We start from the raw sequence: 11730 nt of genomic DNA, 5'->3' as shown, positions 1-11730 counted from the left end.
ACGTGTATCATGACAATGAAAGCAACAAGGTTGGGTGTAGTTATAATATCAATATTGTTGGAGGCTTACATGTTTGATAAATTATTAATTTTAATTATTTTTTAATTTTTCATATTTAAGTTGTTTAAAATTTTAAATCGAGCATTTTACGTGTGCATGAAAACAACATTATTATAGTGCGTTATTACCGACACCAATTACTTTTCTACATGTCAAATTGTGCTGTTACCATAATCAAACGGAAATTGCAACAACGGGGCTGCTATCATCTATGTTATTAGAGTTGAAGATGCAATATTTCTAGCTACTTCATAAATACAAATTAAAGATGCAATACTTCTAATTCATCTGGGGTATTTTTTTTCCTTAATTTAAAATTATTGGTTAGATGCTGGGAGCTAGAATCCTGGAGATTGATTAATATAACATGTATATGTATTCTTTATTAAGAAAAAGAGAGGTGATGTAAAATAAGTGACGAAATGTATTGGTTTATAATTTAAGGTTAGTATTTAGAATTTGGATTTTGAGATTAGGATTTAGAGTTTGTATTTAGATTAAGATTAGGGTTTAGTGTTAGGATTTAAATTTAGAATTTGAGTTTGAGTTTAATGTTTGTTTGTAGCGTTTGAGATTTGATAGAATGAACTTTTAGGTATTATTTAAAATTTATTTTTGAGATTAAGTTTGGGGTTAGAGAATAGATTTGAGTTTTTTTAAAAAAAAATTAGGGTTGTTTGTTTAGAATAGGGTTTAGATTTGAGGTTATTATTATTATTATTATGTCACAATCACGGCTGGGAGTTTGCCAGAACATTTTTTAAATTTTGTTTCTAAGGAAAAACACCCTAGTAAAACAAGCAATCCTATCAATTACCTTTTACTTTACTTTCATGCACCGCATGCATCACCTCACTTTTACCAGTTAATACTACATGGGACTACTATTTTATTGCCAATCATTCCTTTACTATAATAGTTACCTTTTTTTTTACTTTCCTGCTGCTAATTGGAGTTTGAGCTCAAAAGGCTACAAAAAGACGCAATCCTACACATTCTTATTATACAACGTACTAGCTGATAGCCTCTCTCTCACACATTTTTTTACCGTTTTCTATCGTCTGTGTGGGAGCGATGTGTACTGTGTGTGCGTGAGGGAGAGAGGTGTGGCCCATTATTGAAATATATGGCTGACCGACTTTCAGCAAGAAAAAGAAAAGGGGGGGAGGGGGGGCAGAGTAAGGCCAAGATAATAAGAGAGAGAGAGAGAGAGAGAGCTCTTAGAGAATAAGATAGAGATATTCTCTTTAGTCATCATGTTTTTTGGTGTTTTCTTTTGAAATCAAACAAAGGCAAACCAGATCTCTGTAAGAAGAGTCCGAAGTTAATTTGGACCGTCTTTTTTTTAGTGGGGTGTTTAGATTCAAGCTTGAGTTGTGTTTTTCTTTTCTTTTGGCAGAGTTAGCTAAAGAGTGAAGTCAGTATTTGAATAAACTAAACATTTAGCTGGTTGTGTTTGGAGAGACTCTTGCTTTCTTTTGTTTTTGTACGGTTTTTATCCTTTTTCGGAAGCTGTTGCCTTGTTGGGTTTGGTTACTTGGTAGTTCAATTTAAGTGGAAATGATGTCTGGTGATGCTTTTTCACTACCCTCTTTCATAGCAGGGTTTGCTCAAGACCAGAATAATGCAAACCCTAAGCCTAATCCTAATCCGGTGGCCAAAAGGAAGAGAAATTTGCCAGGAACACCAGGTAAGTAGCACGCTTAGCTTCATATGTTGCTTGGTAACTCATCTCTTATTCTTGCATATGTACACAAGTTTCTTTAATTGAACAGTAGTCAAATAAACAGTTTCTATGTCTTCGCAGATCCAGATGCTGAGGTTATTGCTTTATCTCCTAAGACACTCATGGCAACCAACCGGTTCATATGTGAAATATGTAATAAAGGATTTCAAAGAGACCAAAACTTACAACTTCATCGAAGAGGTCACAATCTTCCATGGAAGCTCAAGCAAAGGACCAACAAAGAGGTACGAAAGAAGGTCTATATTTGCCCAGAAAAGACCTGCGTTCACCACGATTCATCTAGAGCTCTAGGAGACTTAACTGGCATAAAGAAGCACTTTAGCAGAAAACATGGGGAGAAGAAGTGGAAGTGTGAGAAATGTTCAAAGAAATATGCTGTTCAATCAGACTGGAAAGCTCACTCCAAGACTTGCGGGACTAGAGAGTATAAATGTGACTGTGGGACTTTATTTTCCAGGTACTATTAGCTACTATATATACACCATGCACTTGATTTTCTTGATTTTCAGTCAATGATCACGTAGCAGATGAAATAAATGCTATCCCTTTGATTTTGAATTAGATGGTACTTCATTTATGAGTATACTAGGTAATAATAAGTTCTGATAGAACAATTTTGAACTAGGTTTTCTAATATATATTTATCAAAACAGGAAAGATAGTTTTATCACACACAGAGCCTTTTGTGATGCCTTAGCTGATGAAAGTGCAAGGATCACTTCAGTTCAAGACACAGATCTAAATTTCAGAAATGACACAGTAAATTTGCCCCATGGATTTTCCAACCGGCCAGGAGTTCCAGATATTGCAGGTATTTCTCAATTTAGTGCAGGTTTCAGACCTGATTTCAGTGGCATGAGCAGTCCAGGAAATTCTCTTGGTGCTGATCAACAAAAGACTGGACTTTCTCTGTGGATAAATCAGGCCAATTCACACATTACTCCCAATTCAAATCTTTACGTGCCTCCGATTTCCACTGGTTTGCCTGAGATGGTGCAAATGGTAGCCAATCTCTATAGTTCATCATCCTCGGCCAATCTTGGGAATTTAACCTTATCTGGACTGCCTCATGATCAGGAAGAAGGTATTAACAAAGCCAATATGGTGGATACGTCAGCTTCTTTGTATTCTGATAGAATTCAAAACAAGCAATTAAAGCTAGCTGCTGTACCCATGTCTGCGACAGCACTTCTACAAAAGGCAGCCCAAATGGGTTCTACAAGAAGCAATCAACCTTTCTTTGGCAACAGTTATGGATTGATGAGCTCTTCTTCTTCTTCTTCTCCTACAACAAACCCCATCTCTCTCAACCAGAATCCAAACGAGCTATACCATGTCTTTCAAAATGTTAAGCAACCTGCAAGCGAGAGCCTAACAGCAACTTATAGTGTAGCAATGAGTGATGCAGTGATGGGTACATCAAGCAATCTTGATCAACTCGTGATGCAAACAAGTGGAAACCTGCAAAATGACCCGACTCAGTTGAAGTTGCCAAGAGGTTCAAATTCTACTGAGAGTGGCTTAACGAGAGATTTTCTTGGTATGAATAGTGAATCCGGTCGTCTATTTTTGCCACATGACCTAGCTAAGTTCGCTTCAATAAGTTCAGCCATGAGCTTGAACCATTTCACTGCCAATCATTGATGGTCTTGCACACTACATTGCATGCCTGTTTTAAAATAGCACAAACTTGAGGCCAAAACACCCGATCTAGGGACCGAGTTGGCTCGGTCGTCGAAGGTAAGGCAGCTCGTTAATGGTAGTGATAAATGAGACTGGAAGTGGTGGCCCGGTTGATGAAGCATGTCAGAAAATTATTAAACATTGAACAAACTCCAAGTCATGCATGTTCTCCTTGTTTTTTCTTGTTGTTTTTATTTTCTTCTTGTTGTTTTATTATGTGTCTTAGCTCTTTTATCGTATAGTCGGATCAATATTTTCCTTTCTTTATTGAAATTGAAGGGCACGGAAAACAAAGACATATCGTTGACTGATCGTCAACGTAATCCGGCTACCTCGTCAACGTTGATGGGTTTTGAAAGCAAAACCAAGTCTTTGTTATAGTGAAAATCGAAAACAATATAAACCGTACGTTGGTGTTCAATTTGCTTAATATATAGTATAATATAGTCTTCAGAGAGATTCGGCTTTACAAGTCTCTCTTTCTTGTCTAAGATCAAGCAGTGTGTAATATTCTAGTGTCTCTCTTGACTAGGGAGAATCTAGCTAGGTAGCTAGGGCAAACGCTACGATTGGCTAGACTCGTGAATTTTTGGGTGTTAATTACGTCAATGGAAGCTTAGGAGAAAATTTAGGGGCCAAAGGAAAAGAAGTACGATTTGTCAAAGGCAGCATGATGGGATTGTGAAATTCCCCATTGCTACATGGAGTTAAAGGTTTATTCTCCATGGCAAGTTATTATGCATACTGACAGTTAATCTAGTGTCCGATGCATAACTCATCTCATGTCCGAAAAGTTATTTGAGAGTTGTACTTCTTATCTTTTAAATAAAAATGAAATTCGTAAATATTGTTTTCCCTATTTATATAAGAATAAACAGTGTAACTCTAATATATCTAATGATCTTTCAAAATCCAAATCCTAAATGTTCTTATCGTCCCAAGTCTTGAGAAATAGAAAGCAAATCTTTATGAAGAAAATGAAATGATTCTCATCGATGATACTTATTTATTAGAGCAAGAAAAATAATGAATTAATAATTATCTCAAGCATATTTGAAATGAAAATAATAATCAACTCTGGTACATGAATGGAAATTAATCCCTCTAAAAATTATAATTAACTCATGATCGACTTCCTAATTCGTATATGTATAATTTTTTTGAGAAAGGAAGTTTCTATATTCTATCTAAAGACTTTCGTCATCCATCTTATGGAATCCCATATGTTTGTTCGATTGTTACATCTTCCTCGGCGAAAAAAGGTGTTTAAGACATGTTGAAAATATAGTTTGGTAGAGTAAATCTCGGGGCCTTGGGTCCCACGACTTTTTTTTTATCTTATAAAAAAATATAGATACTATTATTTAAAAAACAAAACAATGAGTTTTACTGGATTTTAACCGAGTTTTTTATAAGAGATGGTTGAGAATATAGTAATAATGATTTTAAAAAAAAAATAGAAATATATTAATTTAAATTAAATTTAGTATTTAAACATGTGTTTTTTTTTTTCATTTTAGGAACTCTGGCACCAGCCAGATAATACAATAACGACTTGACCGACGAGGCCAGACTGATGGCCTACACATCAATGCATGGGGAGTGGGGAATCTTTGCACAATGGCGAGGCTGGGTTTGAACCACTAATTATCAAGTTGCGAGCCTCTCTCCTAAACACCAATGGATATATATCTTCTTCTTTTCAACAAATGCTACTTTTCTAATCAAGTTTATGCCATGTAATACGAAGATTAGCTCACCCATAATCTAGTTAGAAAGCCATTTTCAACCATAAAGGTCTTCTTCAGACAATTTAAGGGGACCTATTGTGCGTGCATGCCTCCCAAAGCCTATGGTGCTGGGTCACTATGGGCAGCGGCACATATTTGACTTTTCACGGGTGCTTCTATTTATTTATTTATTGATAAATCCATTAATTAATGCCTTTATAATAGACATTTGCAAGCAGATGAAATGGACATCTGAGAAAGTTGGAGTCTAGGATAGTTACCTTTTCATCTTAGAAATGTACATTTTTTAGAGCATTGAGGAAGAGGAACTTTATTGTAATGAGTATTACCTTTTTATGGGTACTTGCCACGACCATCTTTTTGAGACCTGGGCGGGTTCTATCTTTGGAGTTTGAAATCACTGTTCCAAAACGACATCTCTCATTATTTATGGGATGCTGCACATACATCGAACTAGCTAGTTTTGGACAAAAGAATATTGGTCTTGCGTTGGATGCTAACGAAGTTTTTTTTTTTTTTCTCTTTTGGTGAAATTTGTTGATGTATAATGTTAGATTTAGATTTTGACGTAATTTTTTTTATTATTTAGTAGAAGATTATATAGGTATTTTTATATGTTGGAGTAAACTTTCAAGCTAATTAGAATTTAAAAAGATCTTGCGATATAGATCATAATAAGTTGTATGAATTTTAGTATTTACTTACTTTTGATATGTGAACTTTCTATTTAGTGAGAATCCTTTTCTTATAAGGATATGATAGCTTGTTTTGAAAATTTCTTAATTTTACAAGAATCTTTAATGGGTTGCAACAGAATTTTCAAGTGTGATAAGAATTCATTAATGTTCCAAAATCTTTTTTTTTAAGGATTTCTTGTTCATCCTGGCAATACAAGGAAAAAAAAGAATGATGACATTTAATAACAAATTGGTTAGCTTATTTTTTAGAGTTTCCTAATCCTACAAGGAAGATTAAAAAAAAACAAGAATTTTCATGTTTTGAGAGGATTCTTTAAATATACGATTAATTATCCTAGACAAACAAAGAAACTAAAGGGGAGACAACTTCAACAATCAACTTCCTGTCTTATTTTGGATATCTAAAGGTGGCCACAAAAACCCTCATATTTCTAGGATGAATATTTTGTTCATGACATTACTTAAACTAGAAAATTTATTTATCATAGGCTATTTTATTTAATTAAGTGCAACAATTTTAGTTTATATGTCAAATTTATTATTTTTATTATTTTTTTCATGTTCTGGCTTAATTAATACTTGGTTTTCAACTAAGATCCAATGTTTGTTTGAATTAGTGTTTTGGGCTTATCATTATAGGTTCTGGGTCAATTTTATAAGTGAGTCATTTTAGTCCATAAGGGTATATCCATTAGGGTTATTTTTGAAGAGTATTTAAACTCTTTGTAAGCCTAAAATTTAGAAGTCATTGAATAATGTCATTCTAAATTTTCAGGTTGTGTGTGAGAGTGATTCATATATTTTTTGGTTCTTGAAAGAATTAAATTGACTTATCAAAAATTAATTATCTTTGTGATGTCATTTGATTTAATTCCAATAGTGTTAGTGCCTTGGAACAGGTTTTCAATGTATCACACTCCTATCAAATCTCTTTTGACTTTTCAAGATCAGATTTCAATCTTGATTGTAGGTTTCATGACTAATTCATCATGAGGTTTGCAACATTTCTAGGGATAATTCAATGTGTTATATTGTGATTTGTTGTACGGAGGGGAAAAAATTCAAAACTTTGTACTTAGATGTCTTCACAATAAACCTAAAACAAATAAGAAATATCAAACAAATTGTTAACTCACCTTAAAAGGAACCTTTATGAAATTTGATAGTTTATAATAATGGTTTAAACCTATAGCTAGCTACTTTTATTTGCTCAATTGATTCAAATATCTAAAATGAGGAGAGTAGTACTTTTGTAGAAGAGTTTGTAACCGACCATTAGCAGTCTTAATGGATGATAAGTTAACCTAGATGCAATTATTATTATTGTCATAACCTAATTTTGGTCCATTGGCTTTTAATTTAATTTTTACAGGGTTTAAAATGTAAAATTAAAAGATCAGAGACTTATTTCGATAAAAAGTGTGATTTGTCAACTTGCGTGAAAATTAAGGACTATAATGTGCTTTTGCCATTCTATCCTTATCTTTGAGATAATCCTTACTTTCGAAATGATCATTATCTTCAAGATAATCCTTACTTTCAAGATAATGAAAGTTGTCTGATTTCGAATTCGATTCTAATTTGAATTTAAAAAAAGAGAATGAGTTTGATTGAGACTTCACTTCTTACAAGTGATAGGACTCTTACACTATAAATATTGATCCCAGTCTACACCAAAAAAAAGAGAGAGAGAGAGGATTAGAGAGAAACTCTAAAAGAGAAGAAAACTCAGGAGAAGGCCGTTACTCAAAACCCTACAAAAAAAAATTATAAAAAAGAAATTTTTTTTTTTAAAAAAGAGGGGGCGCGGCCAAATCCTAGACTAGCTACCGTTGCCCCCTCCCCCAGCTTCTTTACTCCTCTTCTTCCCCGAGTCACCAAAAACAGCCAGAGCAAGCCCTCCGTGGCTTTTCTTTTCCTCTCTAGCTTGAGACCAAAACTGCCACCCAGAGTTTTAAAACCCGGACCGGCCCGGCGGGTCAACCCGGGACCCGGCCGACCCGGGCCTGGGACCAGTCCGGGTTGAGGCAAAAACCCGCTCGGGAATTGGCCCGGAAAAACCCGGTCGACCCGGCGGGTCGACCCGGGACCCGGTCCACCCGGACAAACCCGGGTGAGACCCGGTCAATTTTGTTTTTATTTTCACTGTCATTAAACAGGTTTTACACCTTTACTTAATCTGTTACCCACAAAACCTGAAATCCTTTTTTTTTCCTCTGGTCTTGCAGGAAGATTCCAGGCAAGGCAAAGCAACTGTCAAGTCAAGACAACACCTTTTTTCTCCAATCTTTATTGCTGCTCTCCACAAACAAATGGTCATTTGGGGTGGTTTAGGGTTTTGCAGAGAATATAATGGTGGTGCAGAGAGAGAGAAAGAGAGAGAAGAACATAAGATAAACAAGAAATTAAGAAAACAAGAGTGGGGAGAGACAATAATTAAGAGATGGACAGTGTTTCCTTACTGCTTCCTTCATTCTGTGGTTTTGAGTTCCCTTTGCCATTCTTCTCCGAAGTTGGCTAATCTTCCAACCAAGTAGTGAGAATATGAAGGTCAGCATGTAGATGATGCCGTCATTAGGTCTTTGAATTGAGTTGGAAGACGAAGAGGATCTTGGGGCCAGCGATCTGGCTAGCCATATTCAGTAGCATTCGCTGATCTTTTGGTTAGAAAGAAAATAATGGAAGCAAGTGCTCCGAGTGAGAATATGAAAGGTGAGCATGTAGATGATTTTTTTTTGGGTTGACCCGGGTTTGACCCGGGTCAACCCATCTGACCCGTGACCCGATCACTCGACCGGGTCGATGACCGGGTCGGGTTTCAAAACTATGCTGCCACCACGCCAGCCTTGGCCTCTCCTCTGAGCAACAGCGACATTCCCAGCCATGGTAGCCGAAAGGGAATGCCCCCTTACAGTGCAACGGACCAAATCGTCAGCTCTTCCTCACGTCAACAACAGCATCTCATCGAGTCTACGAGTTACTTCTTCCTCTAGCTGACAGTTCCGCCAGCAGTCCACCAGCGCGACTTCTTTCTGTTCCACTCGTTCTCCAAAGCATCGTGACCCTCGCCAAACGACGGCTCTCCTTCAGCAATGCGAATAGCAGCTGCCTATTCGTCTCCTGTGTGTTAGCTGTTGTTTTCAGCAGCTGTGGACCACAGCCACAACAGTAAGCTTCCTTTCTTCGGTCCAGCACTCCGAGTAGGCCAGGTCTCCATCTTCAGCAACAACTGCACCCAAACCTGAGCTCTCTAGAGGAGAACCACAATAGAGGACCAAAACAGAGGAGAAAGAAGGGAAGCGGAAGAAAACCGAGAAAACCAGTGGACGGACAAAGGAAACCAGAGAACAAAACATGAGGGACAACACAGGGGGGCCAAACGAAGAATATAAACGCAGATGCAGAGAGACAATTACAGGGAGAGAACAGGCGACCCAAGAAAGTGAAAGATGAGGAGAAGCAGAGGAGGGAGGAGGAACCGAGGGATCCAAAGCAAGCCACTGTCTTCAACTTCACCTCCCTGCATCAGGTAAGTTCTTCATTTCCCTTTGCTTTGCAATTATAATTGCATGGGTACTGTACATAGGCCAATTTAATTCTCTACTTACCGGTTTGTGCATGCACGTGTGAAGTTTAGTCCTAGAAAAAAATAAAAAAAAACAGAAAAATAAAAATAAAAATGTGTATGCATGAATAAAAATAATGTAAATTTATTGGTTTATTCACTGACGCCAGAGTCAGGAATAAAAAATCCGGTTTAAATTTATATTATTTTTATTCGTTGTATTTTATTTTATTTAGCTAGAAATATAAAAATATTTGCATTTGTAAAAAATAAATTTATTATTATTTATTTATTCACTGGCACCAGAGTCGGGAATAAAATAAAATATTAATCTAATTTATTTTATAGCTACGTAATATTTACCAACGCCAGAGTTGGAAATATTCGTAGTTGAATATTCACTGGCGCCAGAGTCAAGAATATTATAAGCAAATTTTCATAACATAAACCAATAAACATTTAGCAATTTAAGACGAAACTAGCAATGCAGCCTGCCTTAGGCTGTACGTTTAAGGGGTGATAATATCTTCCCTTTTACGTAACCAGTCCCGAACCATAGAATCTTTGTTGACCAGTTAGGGTTCCTAGTGACCATAATACTAGGTGGCGACTCCTTAAACAAAGATCATTCCCCATTCAAGAACAGGATGCCAGAAATCCGTTCTTTTCCAAAGATTTAATTTTTAAGGCCGCCGCGATGTCCGGGTGTGACAATTATCATTATTATTTCTATTATATTATTAATTATGTTGTTCTAGGAATTTATTGCATGCATATTTTCAATTATTTTTGCTTTATTTTGAAGTATTTCGTGTGTGTCACAAAGTTAATTAGGATTTTGGATGCTCTTTTGAACTATTAACCTCATGAAAAATTAATGTGTTTTCAGATACTAAATTACTCGAGTAGGTAGAATCTGGAATTAAAGTTGAGCACTAATTGGTTTTTGGGTTGTAACAGGAGTTATACAACTCCGTTTCAGGCGTTTGTCACCATTTTGAAAATCTGAGACATAGGTCTACAATTTATATGAGAGCATAGAACTCACTTTTGCTGATTTGAAGCCCAAAAAGCAAGTTGAAAGACAGTCTGAATTAGACCCAAACTTCCTACAATCCATGCACTATCTCAGGTTATAGCCTATATCTCGAGTTTTTGAGATCCAAAAACTACAAGATTAGTTTTGTTGGAAAGCCAAATTGATTTTCTACAATTGCTTCAGAAATATAGAAGTCTTAATTTACACATTTTCCACCCCAAATCTAGCCCGCAATATCAGGATAGAAAAAAAAATCCAAGACAAAGATGGAAACTAAATTTCTTTTCATTGGAGGAAAAAGCCAGAATATATAAGATCTTTTTAGGAGCACCTAGGGCAACACTGGAGACCGAAAGATACACCATAAAAGATAGGAGGTAGCACTAAGAAATGAGGAGAACATAACAAAACAGAGGGGAATAGTTAGTAGCAGATTGGAAGACGTCCAGCGGCTCTACTACCAATCTCCACTCTTGAATGATGTTCATTATATCAAGTTTGTTTTCTTTTAATTTGGCTATGAAGTAGACTCTTATTATGGAATTTTTTATGTAACCTAGCTATGAATATATGAACAATTTGTTTGATTGAATTAATCCACTAGTTGTTGAGCGTTTCATTCTATGCTTAATACTTGTGCATGTTTAGCCAATGTTTACATGATTTAGGATTCAATTTGAGACTAAGAAGTGATAATTATTTTAGCCATTGTGTGAAATACCTTGAGGAATCTATATGATAGAGATATTTTTGAAACTTTTATAATCTGTAAAGGTTTTATGGTACTTAATAAATTTTGACAAGTTTAGAATTTTTGTAAAGTTGTATGAAGTTTGCTTGTTGAAATATTTCATTGATGTTTGAGAGATATTGGTGATTAAATTAGAAAAACTTGATTATCAACAATAAGAATAAATAATTCAATTGAGAAAATTTTCACATAAGAACAGTTACGGTAAGTTAGAAATCCAAGAATCCACTAAAATTGAATTCAATACTACTTAATTAGTTGGTTGTTTGCTTTTAATTACTAATTTTTGTTTAGTAAACTATCTCATTCGATTCTTTAAATAGATCACAATTTAAGAGATTTTGGTAATTAGTAGTAATTTTTACAAATCCTCATGGGACAATACTCTACTCATCACTTTATTACTTGTCATGATTCACTTGCGATTTTGATTAAC

General features: G+C 35.5%; 1 protein-coding gene across 1 annotated transcript; it reads left to right on the top strand.

The window, feature by feature from the left end:
- Positions 1–1233: 1233 nt before the first annotated feature.
- LOC133677641 (zinc finger protein JACKDAW-like) lies at positions 1234–3703 on the top strand. Its single transcript, XM_062099756.1, has 3 exons — positions 1234–1750; positions 1868–2264; positions 2461–3703. The coding sequence occupies exons 1-3, from the start codon at positions 1621–1623 to the stop codon at positions 3449–3451; spliced, it is 1518 nt and encodes a 505-aa protein (XP_061955740.1). The 5' UTR covers positions 1234–1620; the 3' UTR covers positions 3452–3703.
- Positions 3704–11730: the final 8027 nt, after the last annotated feature.

Source organism: Populus nigra, chromosome 17 (genome assembly GCF_951802175.1).
Source record: "Populus nigra chromosome 17, ddPopNigr1.1, whole genome shotgun sequence".
In the NCBI taxonomy this organism is placed as follows: domain Eukaryota; kingdom Viridiplantae; phylum Streptophyta; class Magnoliopsida; order Malpighiales; family Salicaceae; genus Populus; species Populus nigra.
The sequence above is the reverse complement of the archived record's forward strand: the minus strand, read 5'-3'. Positions and strand labels throughout refer to the sequence as shown.